Source organism: Lissotriton vulgaris, chromosome 7 (genome assembly GCF_964263255.1).
Source record: "Lissotriton vulgaris chromosome 7, aLisVul1.2, whole genome shotgun sequence".
NCBI lineage: Eukaryota > Metazoa > Chordata > Amphibia > Caudata > Salamandridae > Lissotriton > Lissotriton vulgaris.
Genome location: NC_141695.1, coordinates 1,643,956,365 through 1,643,978,014, shown reverse-complemented (window position 1 = coordinate 1,643,978,014; position 21,650 = coordinate 1,643,956,365). Strand labels below are relative to the sequence as shown.

The 21,650-nt window shown below is 44.9% G+C and overlaps 1 protein-coding gene across 4 annotated transcripts in view; it reads right to left on the bottom strand.

The window, feature by feature from the left end:
* Window positions 1-21,650, bottom strand: part of STAU1 (staufen double-stranded RNA binding protein 1) — a 576,538-nt gene that overhangs the window by 344,924 nt on the left and 209,964 nt on the right. For all 4 annotated transcript variants that reach the window (XM_086932622.1, XM_086932620.1, XM_086932621.1 and 1 more), the window contains one exon: window positions 18,076-18,288. In XM_086932622.1, coding sequence (XP_086788748.1) covers window positions 18,076-18,288 — 213 coding nt within the window. The remainder of the gene's footprint in view (window positions 1-18,075; window positions 18,289-21,650) is intronic.

The following is a 21,650-nucleotide window of genomic DNA, read 5'->3' as shown; positions in this document are numbered from 1 at the left end:
ACACACACACACACACACAGAGCCAGACACACACACACACACACACACACACACACACACACACACACACACACACACACACACACACACACAGAGCCAGACACACACACACACACACACAGAGCCAGACACACACACACACACACACAGAGCCAGACACACACACACACAGCCAGACACACACACACACACACACACACACAGCCAGACACACACACACACACAGAGCCAGACACACACACACACACAGAGCCAGACACACACACACAGAGCCAGACACACACACACACACACACACAGAGCCAGACACACACACACACACAGAGCCAGACACACACACACACACAGAGCCAGACACACACACACACAGAGCCAGACACACGCACACACACACAGAGCCAGACACACGCACACACACACAGAGCCAGACACACGCACACACACACAGAGCCAGACACACGCACACACAGAGCCAGACACACACACACAGAGCCAGTCACACACACACAGAGCCAGTCACACACACACAGAGCCAGACACACACACACACACACACACACACACACAGAGCCAGGCACACACACACACACACACACAGAGCCAGACACACACACACACACACACACACACAGAGCCAGACACACACACACAGAGCCAGACACACACACACACACAGAGCCAGGCACACACACACACACACACACACACACAGAGAGCCAGACACACACACACACACACAGAGAGCCAGACACACACACACACACACACAGAGCCAGACACACACACACAGAGCCAGACACACACACACAGAGCCAGACACACACACACAGAGCCAGACACACACACACAGAGCCAGACACACACACACACACACACACACAGAGCTAGACACACACACACACAGAGCCAGACACACACACACACACACACACACACACACACACACACAGAGCCATACGCCCACACAGAGCCAGACGCCCACACAGAGCCAGACGCCCACACAGAGCCAGACGCCCACACAGAGCCAGATGCCCACACAGAGCCAGACGCCCACACAGAGTCAGACGCCCACACACACAGAGCCCCAGAGCATAATTCCAAGAGCAGCACGCAGTGAATTCCGGTGCCACCCACGCCCCCCCCCCTAGCACCTTTCTGCAGCTCACGGGACGCCGCCCGCACCCGGCCTGGATCCACCACTGCCACCATTAACTGGTGCTAGGCCGCGCCACACTCACCACCTCCGGCGCTGGGTACACAGGAGCCCACCTTCACTGCAGCCGCAGCAGTCACCAGCTCCAGACTCCCCCTGCTGGCAGGACCAGTGCACCTCACGTAGGTCCGGGCTCTTTATATGCTATTTATTCACTGCACAACGAGGCGCTCGTGTGGCCTCCAGAAGCAGTTCCTTAGCCCACTCCACACTTAGACCGCACATCCGCAGGCTCTCGATCCCAGCTCCGACGGGAGAACCAACGTTGTGCTTTCTTGAGGTCTGAGTGGTTCAGAATAACAATGTGAATAGAAAAGAATAGGACATGTCTAACTCTGATGGGACCTGTCAAGCTGCTATGAGAGAGAACATGCATACTAAAGCTGCACATTTAAGGACAGTGTAGTAGCACTACTATACATGAGAGCTTGCAGTCCATCTAAAGAATCCAGTCTCTATTTTTCCTACCTATTACAATCTAGTGATGACATCACTAGTCAGCTGTGATAAGAACATGATGTGTCAGAAAAAAGCAAGAGTGCTTGAAGCATTTACTGCTGTTCTGCCAAGTCTACATAATCCTGTTCTCTTAAATGTCAAAACTGCTGACTCCATTCCATTCAAAAAGCTTTATTCGATTTTTTACAATCATAAAAGCATATACATCCAGCAATACATCAGGAATACAGTTTAAAACAGATGGCTGGCATGAATTCATATAAAACCCAATAAAAAAGAGAAGATTTCAGATCAATAAAACCACAGGTCAAAAGTTAAAACATTGGATTTATCGACATTATATATGTACAATATAAAAATAATTAAATCAAATCAAGGACAAAGTGCAATTTGGCGCGCCCTCAAGATCCAAGCCCAGTCTAGGACTCTCTCAGTGGCTCCTATTTGTTACTTAGCCTCTTCCATGGTGGATCCCCATACTCAGCCCCCAAGGAGCTGGAAAGCTCAATGGAAGCACCTCCCTCTCACATTATGACCCACCAGTCACCGCTTCCCCTCTGGTACAAATAATGGCCAGTCAACCAGAAAACCAGTTGCCTCTCTTCAAGATTTAATTTAAATGTTATATGAACCAATACATATATTGTGTGTGCCTATATATATATCCCCCCCATATCAACACAAAAATGCCTCTCGAAACCAAAGCTTCACTAAAATACAACTTTCATTCCTAACACCCTGACAAAGTTAGGAAGACCAAGCCTTGATTAGTGTAGCTCTCCTAAAAAAGCAGATCTGTCTCGAATCAGAGAGTGTATTAATGTTTTCAAGCAACACTGGCCAGCTGCACATTAAGGGTCACCTATATCTGAGTGTTAACACTTAGAGCTGAGTGCGACTGGTTGATGCTCTGCAGCAGGACTCCAGCACTAAAGCTCTGCTTGGGATGGATTACAGATCAACACGCAGGAAATGTCAAACTGGAACATAAGTACTATGAATTAAAACCAGTGCTCTGCTAAAAACGTACAAATAGGGGTTCATTACATATTAACTCACAGACAGTTTTGGCAGGCAGGCCCCTGCTGGCATCTGCCATTTTGCAAAGATTCCATATCTATGGCAACACAAACTGAAGAGCTAATTATGAGTTTATTTAGTATCTAGAAAACTAAAAGAGAACACAGACAACAAAGCAGCACAGTTTACTAACAGTAAAAAGTCTCATTTTGGTAGCTTCCACTGCAGAATTCATTTATAGTATAGACAATTTTTAAAGAACCTCATGAGACACAAACACTTTGTAGCACACTTTGAATTTTCTACACACTGCCTGCCACCTTTCCCTTCGTAACTGCACGTCGGAGTGCTATAGTCTAAACCGTTTTATGGCAATGTTATCCAACATCGATTTACAAAGGTTGCAGTATCTCCACATTTCCATGGAAACCACTGAGTATGCAACATTTCCCATTTAGATTCACTGTATGCAAATGTACCTCGTGTATATCCTGAAGCATGGAACTGACCCCATGGACGTAAACCACAGCACCTATTCGGGTGCAGTCCGCAGCTTTCTTCCATGAATTACTTGGGATCAACAAAGCGTGCAATAGTTAGCACAAGCAGTTACACCATACATTTGGAAAAGATCACTATGTATTGTTAGTGCAGGGATCTAAAACCCTAGGCCAGCAACCCTGGCATCTGTTTTAATTGATTGAATCAATGCTCAGCTTGCAGCCTAGCAGACTTAACATCAGCATCTTTCCCCCCCAAGTTAACAATCTCTCACATACAGTTGCTATTGACCTGTAGAGAGAAACATTAATAAGAGCAATAGAAGATCTACCAGAGTCTGTATCAAGTGATTCGTAATAATGGCGTCATATTTCAATACCACGCGACTATCTTTTGGAGAAAATTCAACTAAAATATAATTGTAACTTGCACTGTAATTCATCTTCGAGCAGCAGTAGAACATGTTTCTTCGCAAATGCATTCATTTCAAATCATCGAGTGAACTGAATTTGAATTTGGCAATAACGAAGTCTGCATCATACGTCAATCATACAACCGAAACAATCTAGAACATTTTAAAGTCAACAATACCCCTTAGTTAGTTGTACAATTAAATCATACAAAAGCCTACACACTTCACAAATCAAGCACGATTACAAATCTAGTGATTACTTACGATTCACGTTCAAGCACAAGATTATCTGCTGAGCAGTCTTTTGATGTCATATTCCAACTCAAAAGCATGTTCGCGGTGAGCAGAAAATCAGATACAACATTTGCCATAAATTGGCAACTATCGGTAAACTTGCATCATCAGCCAAAGGACAACATCGCTGCCATTTCTTTCAGCAAACAACAGAAAAGCCTACCTTAAACACAGACAGCGGGAGGGGGTCGGGCAGGCACACGGACAGCGGGAGGGGGGCGGGCAGGCACACGGACAGCGGGAGGGGGGCGGGCAGGCACACGGACAGCGGGAGGGGGGAGGGAACGGCAAGAAAGGCACTCACCTGGACTTCCTCCGGCGGCGGAATGACCAAATGAAACCTCGACGTCAGAAAAAATAAACCCCGCCCACGGCCGCGATGACGATCGGAGAGGGAAGAAATCGCGGGAACGCCCACGATTGTGGTCCGGCCTCGACAGACAGATCTGGCTTCCAATGGCTAGCCTCCATTTATGGAGCTAGCCAATGGAGCCGGGGACGTTCCTATAGCCCATATTGTAATCATTAGGATTTCGCCTGCGCGAACTGCTTGCGCAGTAACGCCAGGCGAAACCTAAAAAAGGCGAGAATCTAGGAATGCTGATTTTAGAGATAATAAAGGATAAGAATATGTTTAGTTTATTTGGTTCAGAGAAATGTGGTGATGATCAGGTACCGGTCCAGTTACTGGATGACCAGGCAATTTTAATTACGGTAAAAATGGATAATATAAACAATCCTCAGGGTGTTTAGATCCTAGGACAAGCTGATATTTCATTGAATGATGCAGATTCTATTCTAGGTCAGCCTGATAATTCACTAAGCCCTGCGGATCTTTCATTTTTGGAAAAATATTACGTTTTAGCAAAAGTTGATGGTCATGTTACAAAAAACGAAAATACAGCTGACATGGGTGCTTAATACCATGAATGTTATAACAGGTACACTTGACTTCCACTCAAATAAATTTGAAATTCAGGTTGATTTGTTAAATACTTTATCAGTCTATGTGGCTGGTATTGACTCGAAATTACAAAACCTGACAAGTTTGGTGGTTAAGGCCCAGGCTGAGGTTAATGACCAATTGATAAGATGTACATGTTCTCATAAGTTGGACAAAATGTCTGAGCTCCCAGAAATTTTAGGCTCTCATGTGAAAGAAGTTAAAAAAAAAAACAGCAGGGAAATCAGTTTTGGATAAAAGCTTGGTTTGTACAAAGGAAGGGGACGATAGTGTATATCTTGAAAATAAGAAGCTGCAAGATGTTGAGGCGAACGTGGGTTGTGATAACAAGGGGTGCAAAAGGAGGTAGACGGGGAGGCCTTGGTCAGTAAGTGTCTAGAAGTATATGTAGATGATGGCCAGATCTAAAATGGACCTAAGAAAGGCAAGCCACTACCCACAGCCAAACCCCTGTGTATAAGTCCAGGGGAAGGTATAAATGATTGTTCTCCGTTATCTAAACGTTCAAGGAAAAGGCTACGGAAAGAGCAGAATAAGGGCAGAAGTGCAGTTGAGTTAGCAGCTATAGCAGCAAAGTCTAGGGAGTATTACCCTATATTTAACCCAGCCATTAAGAAATGCCCACTGCAGGTCACCGTTGTAGCAGGTGGGGATTCTTCTATAGCACTGCCGTTCCCTATGAGGGATAACGATCAGGGACATATAAATGTTAATAATATTGATGTTCCCAAACTAAATGATATAATAAAATCGGATTTGGTAGATGTCAATAAGGAATGTGTGATAAAATTGGATAATGAACCACAGGGGTTAGGACTTTTGCCCAAAGATCATGTTGTTGATACACGGAATCGGATTTGGTAGATGTCAATAAGGAATGTGTGATAAAATTGGATAATGAACCACAGGGGTTAGGACTTTCGCCCAAAGATCATGTTGTTGATACACGAAATAGGTCAAGTATGGTAGAAATGCTAGAATCTACTTTTCCCCAGAGTCAAACCCCACTACAAATATTTCCAAAATCTATTTTATCCAAAGAAATTAACTCAGGTTTATTAAGCCCCTTGTGTAGCAGACAGGGCTATAGTTGTATAAACAAGGACACCAAATTAGTAATTCACCCATTCTATGAATCTCAGGGATCCCAGGATAGCCTCAACCGGGGTTTACTATTGAAAATCATTTCAACTATCCCTGATTTAGCATTTATTAAATCCTCTGATTTGGTGTCAGTACAATTTAGACAGGTACAGCCAAACACTCTGAGTCCACTATTACAATTTGGTCCTTGAGTGATATTGTCACTAAGATTTAAGGATCCAGGTTAAATAATATGGACTGTGGAATCAAGGTCGAGATCTGGGCCAGTGTACAATATCCCCCATCTTGAAGGTACTGGCCCTTAAGATGGATATGGGTTGCAAAATTGTTGAAAGTAAAAAGTCAAATCCAGTGCTTAGAGGTGAGTCCATCAAATAACCAATCTTGCAGCTCTGGTTTGTTGACTTCCAATCCTCAGTCGTCTTTGCGAGTGGTACCTAAAAACAATGTGCGAATGGAGGACTGGTCTTGGTTGCCAGCATCATTGGCAAAGGTGCCCCGTGGCGACAGTAATTGAACAACCTGAGCTACTGAAGATAATATAAATGAAATAAGTCTATGCTCCTAGAATGTCCAAGGTCTGATTCATTTATTGTCTGATCCAGATAAGATATCATTTTTAAATTAATTTGCATTTTTATTATTCCAAGAAACATGGTGTGAACAAATGACTCCTTTGTTCGGATTTAATTAATATAGTATTCCGGCAGTAAAAACCAATTAATTTGGCCGTGCAAAATGTGGACTGTCGTGCTATATCGCGGTTAATTTAAACCTAGCTGTTGAAGTGGTAGATTTTAATTTGGGTTGGTTACAATGCCTTGTGGTAAATACCTCTTAAGGTTAGTTATTCTTAATGTGTACCTGAGTGCTAGTAAAAATAAGTCTGCACAGCTGTATATCCTTCGGGAGTGTATTAATACTCCAATATCCAGAAGCTGGCTTAATAGTATTTGGTGATTTTAATTTGCAATTATTTCGGTATTCAGAATCTAACTATAAATCAGGAGGTTTAGCTAAGGATTGCTGTGACATTATGTCCGAAGCTGGAACCAGCCGGTTAAAAGAAAAATCTAGATCTACACCCACATTTAAGAACTGTAAGCAAGGTTCAATTATCGATTATACATTTATTTCAGACAATTTGAGATTACATTTGTCCGAGTATAAGGTAAGCGGCCGGCCAGAAAGTGATCAGAAACCCCAGGTTGTAAAATTTAATTTTTTGGTAGAATGTCTTCTAAAATCCAAGGATCTTCCCAACACAGCATGTTCTGCATATAACCTGAAGAGGCTGGTATGGAATTTAGCCAAAAAGGAGGATATTATGCAAACAGCTGAGGCATTGATTAAGGAAAGTGATCAGGGTATCCAGGTTGACATGAATATGATTAATAAATGGAATTTTATCACAGAGTCTATCGTGAGGAAATATTTAACTGGAAAGACTAGGAAAACTAACACCAATCTGAATATACATAAAATATGGTTTTTCCCCCAAACCATTAAAATTAAAGAAATTACTCAATAGAGCTGTCCGTGAGGCATATGCCCGTAGATTTTATCAGACCTACCCAGTGTATAAAGAAAACCTGAAGGAACTTAAGAAGACCTACAAACAAGAAATATGGAAAGCAAAACTTAAATATCAAACTGGGGTATGGAATAGCTTACTATCCGCCACTAAGCAAAATAATGCAAAACATTTTTTGAGGATTATTATTAACCTTGAAAGGGGAGGCTGTAGGGCTTTTTCTGTAAATATACCTGAACCCAGTTGGGTAATGTTTATAACCAATTTGTATGGTGTATCGGGTCGGTGGAAAAACTCCCAGACAGGTTTGCTTTAGGTGTGGTAAATAATATATCACTAACTAATGCGGGGAATGGAGAGTGTCTGGATTTGAACTCTAATGATCATGTTATTGATTCTAGTCTAGATCCAAATTTCAATTTAGAAATTCCAAGCTGTAATCAAGTATTGACCCTGTTACGCAGGCTGCGAGCAAATGGAACCCCGGGACCTAATGGGCTTCTGAATGCCCTGTTTCGTGTGAATAGTGATCTGTGGGCCGGCATTTTGCATAAATTATTTAGGGAAGTTTTCACATTAGGGGTTGTTCCGGGGTCATGGCAAGGTAGCAAAGTGCAACCAATTTATAAAAGCGGCCCAGTGTCAAACCCCGCTAATTTTCAACTAATCTCGTTGACCGATGTCAATGCAAAGGTGTTTGCTTCTTGTCTCCTAATAGAATTGGAAGACTGGGCTATGAAGGAGAGTATCATCACATTTAATCAGACTGGTTTCCAGAAAGGTCAATCCACTATCACTAATTTGTTGACTCCAACCTTGCTTGCGGAGTAGGCTGTCTTAAATAAACAAAATGTATATATTGCTTTTATTGATCTTAAGGCAGCCTTGAAATTTATTATTGAAAAAAATTGTCAGATCTGGGAATCTCAAAGAAATTGTTGAAAGCTATTATACTTCTGTATACCAACACTTGGGTTCATGTTAAGATTGGGGAGGGAAATTTCTTATCAAGGAAGTTTAGAACATATAATGGCCTGAAGCAGGGCTGTGTTCTTGCCCCCCCCCCCCTCAGTATTTAATTTATTTTTATCAGACCTTTCTCAGCATTAGGATGTTGTGAATGGGCATGTCCCTAGGATGGGATGGGATGGGGGAGGGGGGTGGGGGAGGCGGGGAGGAATGTGCAAATTGGCTACCTCCAGTATGCCGATACGATTCTTGTGAGCCATACTCCTATCGGCCTACAAAGACTTATTACTGCCTTTGATGATTATATACAGCAGAATGGCCTTGAACTGAATGTCAAAAAAACTAAAGTGATGAAAATTGGTGTAGTCAAACATAAGTGTAATCCATGGAAGGCCAGAGCAGGTACAATTGATATTGTTAAGACGTACATATACTTAGGGGTGATATTTGACAATCCCATGTCTTTTAAATTTCACCTTAAAGATCTAAGGCCAAGGCTGTGACATTGATCCATGCTTTTAAATGTTTAAAGAAATCACTGAACTGTCAATCATATGAGTTTATTCTTAAATTAATCAAAGCCAAGTTACAACCTTCCCTCATTTATGGTTCCCCGATTACTAGAGGAAAAGATGTGAAGGTGCTTGACTTACTGATTGTTAAGGTTTTTAAAGCAACCTTTGGAATTGCCAGGTCAAAGTGTCAAGCAGCAATTAGTCCCTAGCTCATTGCACCATCAGGATTCAAGCAAACCGGGCCGAAGACGGCTGAAATGCCAGTAACCGGTCCCCGGTAGCTTGTTTCCTTCCCAGTATAAGAATTGGCTTGGTAGTTTGGTCTGCCCTGTTCCCATGATGCACTGGGCCAGGGTCAGACTAATTTGCATATAGCCAAGTTCTGAGCTGGGATGGTGCAGTGAGCTAAAAAACGGTGATGGATCAAGCCCTGATCTTTGGACTGGGTAAGAGTGGTCTGCCTAATTCAGACACTCTGTTCATCACTACCCCCTTTTCTGAATCAGGTCAAAGTGTCAAGCAGCAATTAGATTGGAATTCTGTCTCCAAAGACAGTGCCTGGTATCAAAAGGACCCAATGTATGGCTACATTGTCAACATCAGCCCCTGCATCTTTAGGGAATATTTGTTGGCAAGAAATTGATAAATCTGCTTAAACGGTTAAATGGAAAGCTTCTATTTTAAATGCCTTACAAGATATGGGCCTGCAAATTGAACTGCCAGCTTTGAAAATGCCCAACTATAAATTAATTTTAAAAAAGCAGATTAAAGTTGAATCGTTTAAATTGGATAAAATTGCATTCGCTGAGAAAAACTATGCATGGTACGTGATCAATTCATACCAATCCCCGCGTGTTCAGAAGTTTTGAAATGTTTCTTTTCTGTAAAGTTTAAAAAAATGTTTTTAAGGCTATGTATGGGTATAAACCCACCAAAGGAGGGCACTCTATCTTGGAGCAAACAGTGGCCAGATTCTAATTGTAGATTTTGCGGATGGCCACAGGAAACTTGTACATAGAATATGTGTATGCCCGAAGTTGATTAATCTTAGACGTTTAGCTTTGAGACCTTATTTTCTGATGAGTGGCGTGAGATCTACCCGACAGGCATTATTCATCTCATTGTCTGGTGAATCGGTTCCATTACTATGTCAACTGGTAAATTTTTAATGGCAGTTGAAAAATGTCTAATATAGGGCAGATCCCCCTCTATTTTTATGGCCTTCGTGCCATTAGTTTTAACGGCTTATAAATGGTATTAATTAATAATTGCTGTTGCAACAGTATTAATTCGAAATGTAACAATAGCTGGGTTATCATCGCAGCAAACTGATGCATTTTTTGCACATTAGCACTTTGAAAGGAAGGGGAAATTAATGTTTATTGGTCAGAATATTTCTCTGCTATATCCATGAAAATAGTATGTAAAGCACACCGTCACTTTTAAATGTATAATGTACAATAATATTCTGTGATTAACGATGCAAGGTGGCTAGATTTGGGAATATCAATACGTTTTTAAATTGTACTTATGGGACAGTTTTTTGTATTATCTGAGGAGATGATGTTTTGTTTGTAATGTAAATGTGTTTTTCTTGGAGACATAAGATGTTGTGATGGTAATGATTTTAATTAATCAAGCAATAAAGATAATATTTTTCTCTTTCAAGTCCATTCTTAGACATTGTAAGTGCAGTGCTGTCATTAAGAGTATATGGTGCTGGGAGTTTGTCATTAGGAACTCCACAGCACCATAATGGCTACACTGAAAACTTAGAAGTTTGGTATCAAACTTGTCAGCACATTAAACCCACACTGATGCCAGTGTGGGATTTAATGAAAATGCACACAGAGGGCATCTTAGAGATGCCCCATTAAAACTAACCTACCACGAGTGTCCAGGCTGAGTGGCTGCTTTCAGCTGCCACCACCAGACATGTTTGTGGACCCCTGGGACGAGAGCCTGCTGCTCTCTGGGCCCTGAAACAATGCACATCCTGGGACAACGTGCCAAGCCTTCTCCCCCAGGATGGGCAGGGTTCACGAAGGGGAATCTTCAAAAGCTTGCCACCTTTGTCGGCTTCCCCAGGCCACTTGCTGCTCTCAGCAACTGGTCCCCACTGGTTCGGACCCCCACTTTGGGCGGGAGAAACAAGTGAGGAAGAGATGTGTGCCCATCTCTGCCAACTCCACTCCTCAGGTGGGGGAGGCGAGGTGCAGCACACGTCTCGGTCCATACCATCTTGAAGATGGCGGGAATCAGCCAAACAGGGACAGGCTTATGCCCCCCTCACACTGTTCGGTGGCATAATAGGGGTGTACTCAACCCAGGGAAGGGACCCATTAGTCCCTGCCTTTTACCTACCTGTAATGCCACTGAATCTAGTATTTAGCGGCACCCCTGAACCTTGCTTCCTCAGACCAGGATAAACTACAAGAAGGAGGACCAAACAGCTGTGCAGCAGCTAACAAGAGGAAGACGCCCACTGACTTGGCCCCAGCCCTACCGGCCTGTCTCCCCCTCTAACTTGCTTCTGCGAAATCCCGGTGTGTCCTACAGCAGGCAACCTCGGAAACCCCCGGGGAACCTGCCTGCCTTCAACTACAAAGACATTGTCTCCCATGAACACTGGATTTGTTCATCTGCAACCTCTGGCTCTGGCCGGACACCGGGGATCCGCCCCACTCTGCACCCGCCGTCCACGGCCCGAGCGGGCAAACACCACTAGGAGGTCACCCCGGCGATCCTGACTGAGATCCGGAGACCCCTGACCAGCCTCAAGCCACCAGCCAACGCCTGCAGCCTAAATCCAGAAGGTCCCCCCCACCAACCGCGACCAGGAGCTGGTAAGAAAATCCGATCCCAAAAGGCACCCCTGCACCTGACGCCCGCGGCCTTGTGTGCTCAAACCGATGGTGCCAAACCAACACCTAACTTCCCAACTTACTTCTCGAAGTGGTGGTCGCACCAGAAGACCTTCGTCCCCAAGCCTGCAGTGCCTTTGCAAACCGGAGGCTCCCCATTGAAAACAGGACGTCAGACATCGAAACAGCACCCTGGACCTAGCCCCCGTAGTGCCTTTGGTGCTACTTTGTTTCCCGATTTGCCCTGACCTAAAGTCCAGGAGCTTTGCTTCAACAGCTGAGTGGCCTGCTAGCCAGCAGCCACTAGCCGTAGGCCCCGTATCACTCACTGGCTAACATTTGGCCTCAGAACTCTGAACCGGCCTCCCTAGTGCAGCTGAGGGTGTATCAAGAGTGCATCCTTGACCCTGGGGAAACCCTTGTTCTAACCCCAGAAGTCCAACTCCAAAGACTAATTACTTAATTTCTCTCAATATGAACATATTCACTGTTTTTCCTCTGAAAAATGTTCTAAGTGTGGAGTTGAATTGTATGGTAACCTGAAAAATAACATTTGTGCAAAACTGACTTTACATTCCTTTTCTCTAGGAAATATCCCAGTGTGACAGCTAGACCTAACACACGGAGTAGAAAAAGTCATCTAAAACAATCTTAAAAGTAATGTATACGTAACTTAACTGTAATTCTTATTGCAAACTAGATACAAAGTATATGTACAGCATTCCACAGTATTGCATTACCAGTTATTCAAACTGTAACCATTTCAAAGTACATTTACAACTGCATTCCAAATTGTATATTTACTGCAAAGTATTTATCAACTTACCTGTGCCAGGCTTGCTTCGTTATAGGAAATAAAATAACAAAGAATATTTTTTTACATGCTTAACATGGTCCTCTGATACTCCCCTACTGCTCAACCACTCAACCACAAATAGAGAGTGAGGTGCTATCTAACTTTACCTCTGCCTACCTTTGGGGATCCACTGGACTCTGTGCACACTATACCTCACTTTGGTATAGTATATACAGAGCCAGCTTCTTACACTGTGTAATGGTAAGAAAAATCTATCCTGACTAATTGGACCCCCAGGTACCCAACCTGATATAAACGGTTTCAAACTGTCAAAGAATTGTCAGATCTTCTCAGGAGTTTCCTGGTACAAATCCTTTGCAGATATGTCTGAGTATCCTGTTCTTTTGCTCAGAGGGAAATCTGCCAATGTCATTCAACTTCTTTCCCCTTTAGATGCCTTCTGCCCTCCCCATACTGGTCCTCCTTTAGCTTCCTATCAACTTTACCCTTAACGCCTTCCTCATTTACCTTTCTTCCTCACATAATCTCGTAATGAACCCCATAATTAACTTTGCTTCCATTTTTTAGCAGCCCATTCTGTGCTATATAACAACTTTCCAAGAACTTATCTCCCACTTCTTTCACCTTTACTCTTACTATTTCTCTCCTATAGTCTTGGTGCTCACTTATCGGTTATCCTTCACTATGCCAAAAGCCATGGACATGAGAATGTTGTCAAAGGCTACTGCTGCAGACCAGAAATATTGTGACCTGCATTAATGAAAAAACTAGTCCAGCATCTGCGAGCCAAATGTACGAGTTACTTACCTTCGGTAAGGATGTATCTGGTAGAGACGGTTCTAGCTGCAGATTTCTTAACGTAGAATTATCCCCAGGCGTGAGACTGGATCCGGAAATGTTTTCTGCCACAGCATCCCTGCGAGCTGGGGGGACGGCACCACGTTATTCCGCCCTGACGTCGTCCCCATCGTCAGTGAGGATAACTAAGTCCCAACCCGGCGCGCCTACGTCAGTTTTCTTCAGAGAACTTTTACGCGGTACAACATGGAGCCATCACAAACAAAACTGTGAGAATACTGGAATAGTGTGCGAAAACCCAGCTATACAGAAGGGAAAGAAGCAAATGGTGAGGACAGCACCATCCAGAATAGTGCCAGGTACTAGGGCACCAAGTCATGGATTGAAAGAATAGAGCGCAGCTACTGTAAGCAAGCCTGCAACCAACATAACAACCTCTCTGGAGGCAGAAAGCATGTGCAAAAGGACACAGCAGACAAGAAGTCTGCAACCATCGCCCGAAACCAAGAAGGGTTCCAAGGCCAGAATGGAAGTGCAATGACCAGTCATCCCCAAAACAACCAGCAGAGGGGATTCCCTAAAAAAACTGAGGGTCGCGGCCCAGCCAGGGGACCTCAACCCCAAGACTGTAAGAGTCAGAAGTGCAAGCAACACAAGGAAGCAGGGCACAACGATCCCTACATTGGAGACCAAATGCATGGGCGCAGAAGTACCCAGGCATTCGCCCACCAATCACCAGAAAGGAAGGAATGGAGCAACAACAATGCAAGGCGAGCATCCCCCTAGGGAGGAAGTAAGAAAGAAAGCACTCGCAGAGGACCGCCGCCTTGAAGCAGGCAAGTACAGAAGACGGAGAGGGCCCTCGCAGAAACGGGGAGGAAGGGCAGGTCGTGAAGGAATCTGCGGCTAGAATCGTCTCTACCTGATACATCGTTTCCAAAGGTAAGTAACTCGTACATCTGATCGAGACTACTAGCCGCAGATTACTTATCGTAGAATAGATACCCTAGCCATACCTAAAGGGGAGGAGGATTTGCGAGAAGACCTCTCCAGCTCAAACGAGCACAAGACCCCCAACAGGAGGCCAGTCACAGGGACAGGGAAAAATAGCCCCGTCCACCGCAACAGGGGACGAATCACAGGCCCTAAGCTTCGGGGAGCAACACCCGCCCCACAGGGAATATGTTATTAAGACCAAAGAGGCAACCCAGCCTTCACCAACAGGAGCAGCAAGAGCAATACAAAGGAGGCCAGAACACCTCAAGCCCAGACAACGTACCAGGGACCTCCACCGGAAGCCCCAAGGTACAGACAACGCAGAGGAAGAGCCACCTACAGACTTCAAGGAGAAGAGGGAGAAGCCCAGCAAGCCCTACATCGGGAAACCTACCCAGTGAAGAGGGCAGCCGAGCCCATCATAGCTGGAAGTCAAGACAGAACAGCGCCTCAGCAAGAATGCAGGCGGAAGAATAAAAAAGTAATTTCACAATGGCCCCGCAGGACAAAAAGCAGGAGCGCTTGGGCCCACACCAAGGCGTCTGACCACAGAACAGAAGAGTAGGCGGGGCAGCCAGCTGCTGCCAATGCCATGAAACGAAATGCCCGGACCACGTCGAGCTCAGAACCAGGGCAGGGCAAGTAAACCGTCCCAAACGACCCCTAGAGGGGACCATCCAGGACAGAACCGATCCACTAAGTAGTGAAAACAGCTAGAAGATGAGGAGTAACAAGTAGGACGGACTAGGCCGTCAACACAGGAAACTATGCCCTCAGAAACCCCAGACAAAGGCCCAAGCCAAACGGCAGGCAAAGGGCAAAACACCGCGGCACAGCTCCGTAGATGGCTAAGCCACGGCCCAGGAAGGACCAAGACCGCACTATCATAATACAGCAACGCCGTGAAGGGCAATGAACCCGCAAAGGGGAGTCCACACCCTCCCCGCATATATCAGCGATATATGATAGCTACATATACCCCACATAGGGTAGGACACGTCCCAAGAAAGCATGGGAAACACTCTTAGAAAAAAACAATCCCGCATCAGAGGACAAAATCATAGACCTGCGGCAGAAACCACAGAAGGCTTAGAAGTCAGCCAGAAACACATTCGTCCCACAAAAAAGGGGCTGAACCAGCAGCCAACTGAAGAACGGGGCAAACCAAGGATCCAGAGGGCACAGTATCCCTCACAGAAAGTGTAACAGCCATCCAAAAACCAAAATCAGGAGCAAGCGGGATAACTTCTCCCACCAAGCCTGGGAAGATCAGCAAACCAACCTACTGAGGAGGACGGAGCCCCGCTAGATGACGTTGAAGGGCGAAGTCTGCATGAGTATTCAACAACAGGACCCCGTCAAAAAAGAGGTCGACCAGACACTCTTTAATATTTTCAGGGAACACAGCATCGTGTAGCCAAGCATGGCGACGGCGAGTCCCAGAAGTGGCCATAGCATGGCCAACAGCATTGGCAACATCCAAAGCCGCACGAAGAATAAGCGCAGCCAACTCTCTACCATCCAACACATGGCTCCGCAGATCAGCAAGGGCACCCTCATGAGAGACACGAGAAAGAAGGGACTCCACAGAATCCCACAGGCTAGAAGTAGCCCTGGTCAGCATGCAGAAAGTGTTAAGCACCCTCAAGGGAGGACTGGAAGAAGCCTTATGCATTGATATGCTGATTCACTAGCCTTTCTGGAGGAGGTAAACACCTCCCGCCAGAACAGGCATAGTTTCTGATCTCAGAGAGCGTGGCTCTCACCTCCTAGGGATTCAGAAACTCTTCTTTGGTGGCAGGATGGACTGAATCAGTCAGCCAGTAGACTAGAGGGCTAGTAGGGTTCAAGTGTACCTCTAAGGAAACCACTGAGTGCAGGTATTAATAAATGAATCAATGGAATAAGCATAGGTTTATTATTTACGAGTTGTTTGATATCAAACACCATATGTTTCAGTGAAGCCATTATGTAGCTGGGAAACTCGATTGGACCAGTGCCCAGTACATACCTTAAGATGGGTTCCCTGTTCGGTGTCAGTAATGGAACTGGCCAACAGGGCCATATTTGCTCATGCAGATATGTCCTAACATGTAATGCACCCTGCATTAGGGCTGCAAGGCCTTCTGTGGAGGTGACTAACAAATATTAAATACAGTAATAGGGGACATATGGCACAGGTGTGTGCCATGTCGTATTTTCACTTTTTAGAGCACCTTGTCAAGCAGTCTGCAGTGGCAGTCTATATGAGTTTGGCACTGGGTCCCTTAGGGAGGTACAAGATATGCTGATGTTCTTAGGGACCCTCTTTAGTGCTAATGGCCAGGGTACCAGGGGTACCAATTACTAGGGACGTATAGAGGTGCTACAGGCCTAGCAAATTAGAGAATCATTGACCAGTTACATTGTTTTGGAGAAAAAAACACAGGCAACCTGGTTAGCAGGAACTCAGTACACTTCAGTCAAAGTTACATCAAACACCAAGCAAAAAGAGGGAGGGTTCGGGCGGGGGGCTACTGCAACAAAAGTCCAGTTTCCATTACTCACCAACTTCAGTACAAAACAAGATGTCAAGAAAAGCTAACAAGCATTGTGACTAGGTAACAGCACTGACCACGCAATCAGAGTCTATAAAGGTTCTCTAAAACAAATGGTTATCTGTGAGAATATAATGAAAAAAAATGTGAGAGCAGAATTCATGGGTCTTTGACGGAACGTGCCATTCTAATACAGTAATTTAAAAAAAATCAAATTAACTAGGTGGATCTTACCAGAGCGCACAATGTCTGGTTGCAAAACCAAGAACTTCAGGAACCAAAAACTTGCAGGGGCTTACCTCTCGCCCACTGCTTACCACTATTTGGCTTTATTGCCAGTCTGATTGCTTGCTTCTTATTCAATGGCTTTCCTTGTCCAACTTGTTTGTTCCTCCTTTGCAATGCGGTCTCTTCACACCCACGACTGGCTGACATTTTTATTGTACACTTTTTGCAAACTACTTTTTTCTTTTAGATTCAGTACTCCATCAGAGCATGCGTCTTCAAGTTCACTCCCTCTTGTGTTTCTCTCCCTCCACCAAGCTCTTTATACACTTACTTCTGGGCTGCTCGCTCATCCCTGTCCTTCACCCCCACCAGCGCTCCATGTTGCAGTCTCCATTGTGTGCTTCTCCCAACCAGTGGTGCTTTCTCCCTCATGCTCCCACGCACTTCATTTTCTTGCTCCAACCCACTCCCCCTCCACTGTTCTTCTGTTACCCACCGTCACTATTCCTTTAAAATATATGTATATTTTTTTGGGGGGTGGACTAAGCAGCAGACTGCTGCTGAACCTCTACAAAACTCCTTTTGCATGCTTAGTATTTTTGATCTAAGTGATGTCCACCATCTTAGAATACTGAACAAAAGATAAAAGAAAACAAAGACCCTTGGCAACACATGCCAACAAGAATGATGAGACCAACAGTGGCCACATCACTGCGCTTTGTTTTTTTTGTTCAATACGAAACAGGATTGGCAGTAGGTCCTAAAGGCGAGACCTATCACCTTTGCTAATGCTAGCTTTCATTTAGTTATGTAAGAAAATGAAAATTATACAGAATGTATCTTTTCTTACCTTTACTATTGATTTTGTTTTCTTTTTTATTCGTGGCTTCATTTTCTCAATTGTGGGAAGTGGTGGTAATTTCCGTAACTCCTCTAGTACTGCTATAGCAGCATTTTTCTTTGAGATCTTTTTACTTTTTCCTTCGCCCTCCCCCATAAAGTCGCCCACAGATACTTTAGTTACAAAGCTCTTCATGTGGGGAGGGCCAGTCTCTTTAGTAACCTATTTACCGGAAGTGAAAAAACAGAAGGGTTAGCAGTAATTTCTACAGTGAAATTACTATTAGAGTAAAAATATTTTTTATAAAGGGGTCAAATAATGCCATAATGATCTTGTAATATGCACAATCGGAAATATAGGATAGAATACAAAGATCTAGCTGAAAGACAGCACACAAGGAATTTTAATCAGTCAAAATACAAACAAGTTGCATAAACGAGTTACAATTTCATTTCATTAGACAAGAGATTCCCTATGGGAAATATCAATTATAGCAACCATGATATGACAAAGATTATCATAATCAACAGCACTCATCCAAGTCTGGGAGGTGGGATATCAGAATAAAAATATCAATATTACCAACAAGAAAATGTTTGCCAAACCGTCACACCACTTACAAATTCCAACTTATTGCTACACAAAGCAAAGAACTGGGCTAAAAAGCACTATTTCTGGTAAAGTCAAGTAGGTTTACTGTGTATGAATTAAATCACCACAATACCCCAAAAATACACACCAAACAATTCTTCATAGTTAAAATATTACTTACCTAATGAAATGGACTTTAGAATGTACTGTACAGTCAATTCATACCCACTGAAATTAACAAGACCTTCTGCGCGAAGCACTATAGGAATCCCAACTAACTACGTCAACATTCCAACAAACATTCTGCTAAAATTTTGATTACATATTTCCTATACTTGGGATAAACTGATAACATAGTATCGCATTTTTGTTTTCTTCTTTTTTCTTTTGTAAATAAAGCAATACTTCAAGCACTCCTTAGCTATTCTCATGCACTTGGATTCGTATAAGGGCATAACGAATCCACTCCTCATATTCGTCGAACCAGAACAAATACACATTAGATGAAACACATCTTTCGTACACCAGCCGCATAAACAACCATATGTACATTAGCAGATCTTCATAGTCCATAACATCCTGATGTCTTTAGTGGCAACAAAAACAATTGAAAGCAGAGGTATTCCTCCCTCAGATGGATTAGCAAATGTCTAGACAAAGACAGTTGTGAGCCACAAGTACTACTGCACAAGTTACTTACCATCGGTAACAATATATCTGTAAGAAACAGTAGTTTGTGTTAGATTCCTTACCTTTGAATATCCACAGGCATCAGACTGGATCCGGAAAGCTTTCGTCAGCAGTACCCCTGCGTGTCGCTAGGAATCGTCTGCGGCTCCGCGTCAGTCGTTGGCGTTGTGATCACCGGGATGACGTTGTCGGAGTACTTAGACGCCGCTCTCGCTTGCTGATGTCAGTTCTGTACACAGCTTTCCGCGCCAGGAACGCAGAGCCATGATAGAAACAGACACTGGTGCCATGAAACTAGGGCCCTAAAAGGGATGTCCTTAACCCTAGATATCGGTCGCAGAATGGGGAGGATGGGTGGGGCGGTAAGGAATCTAACACAAACTACTGTTTCTTACAGATATATCGTTACCGAAGTGTGGCGGGGAAACAGTGACTGAGTCAGAGAGGTTACTGGTGCGTTTAAGGGACGGCTTAATTTTCATAAACACTTTTCTTTGCCGGCTTGTAAGTCTTTCTCTAGCAAAGGCCGCCGGGTCCGTTTTGATACTCCTTAGGGGGTCCAGATTGTATGGGCTGCAGGTACTGGCTCAGATGACAGGCCCGCCGTAGTCCGGGGTCTCCCTCGGTATCCGGAACCCAAAACTAAACAAACAAAATAAACACAAGATTAGGACGGTCATCCTTACACAGGATCACGAGGGGCCGGGAGTGAGGGGAACCGAGTGCTCAAGTGTCCACACGAGTGCGGCGAGGCAATGTGCTCTGGTGCTCATGATGAAGGGTAGAGTAGCAGACTGTACAGGCACTATTTACAAAATATACAAGCGGTTCAGGTAGGGTTCTTTTATACGGTAGGATGGTTCCTTCTTCCCACCCAACCCGCCAATTTGCCTCGTACCTGTTCCAGCCATGCTCCTCCCGTGGGAACGTGGCAGGGCAGCTCGTGGCACCGGTGGCCTCCTGGCTTGTCTGGAACGTCAGGGTTAGTCCGCCTCTCGTATGCCTCGTCTACTCCTTCCTCCTTGGGCTCTGCCCACGTTCTTCTCCTCCACTCCGAAACGCCTACCTCCTCCTGGGAAACATCGTCCGTTCTCATCCGTGATCCTCCTTCCTTTGACGCGCCTTCCGAGGTGACGTCATACAGGGGAGGAGATTCGTCTTGCTGGAAGCCCCAGTTAAAGGAGCCTTGTCCCTGTTCGTCTCCATGATTCCACAACTGCTGAGTGTCCGAGATCCACTCCTAGTGCTGGTAAGGGGCATCGTTCTGCTGAAAGGGGACACAAGTCGGTAAAAGTAGGACCGCTGACCACCAATCTCGTGTATCTTCTTGGTCATCGGGACCACGACCCACCCAGTCACACGAAGGTAAGTAACTTGTGCATCTGAAAGAAACAGGTTAGTGTTAGATTCCCTACCTTAGAATAGATACCCCAGCAATACCAACCCCGGTGGTGGGTCTGCGAACCAAGATCAGACCAGAAAGTCCTGGAGAACGGAATGGCCGAAAAAGCCATCTCTCCGGACTTGCCTGTCCATGCAGTAATGTCTAGCAAACTTGTGCAGCGAGGCCCACGTAGCTGCCTGGCAGATGTCCTGCAAAAGAACTCCCAGACCCAGGGCGGTAGTAGCCGCCGTGGCCCAAATGGAATAGGCACGCGGCCCAACTGGAGGCTCCTTCTTAGCCAAGGAGAAGCAAACCTTGATGCCCAAGACGACCCACCGAGAGATGGTCCACTTGTACTGCCCGTCCCTTCTTAGCACCCACGTAACCAACAAAGAGCTGGTCGCCCACCAGGAACTGCCGTGTGCGATCTAGATAGGAGAGCGCACGTTTTGGGTCCAGACAGTGGAGCCTCTCTTCCTCTTTCGAGGGATGCGGAGGCGGAAAGAAGGTGGGCAAGGTGATGAACTGCCCGATGTGAAAGGCCGGGACTACCTTGGGCAGAAAAGAAAGACGAGTCCTCAGAACAACTTTGTCCGGATGGACAGAGAGGAAAGGAGTTTTTGAAGATGGAGCCTGGATCTCACTCACTCTCCTGGCAGTGGTGATGGCAACCAGGAATGCAGTTTTAAGAGTCAGAAGACGAAGGGGACAGTTATGAAGTGGCTCAAAGAGAGCGCACATCAGTTTTGTTAGAACAAGATTCAAGTCCCACTGAGGCATTACGAAGGGAACAAGAGGAAACATGTGTGCGATGCCTTTCAAGAATCTATTTACAACAGGGGACTTGAAAAGAGAAGGCTCATCAGGAAGCCCTAAGAAGGCTGAAATGGCCGAGAGGTAGCCCTTGTTAGTGCCCATA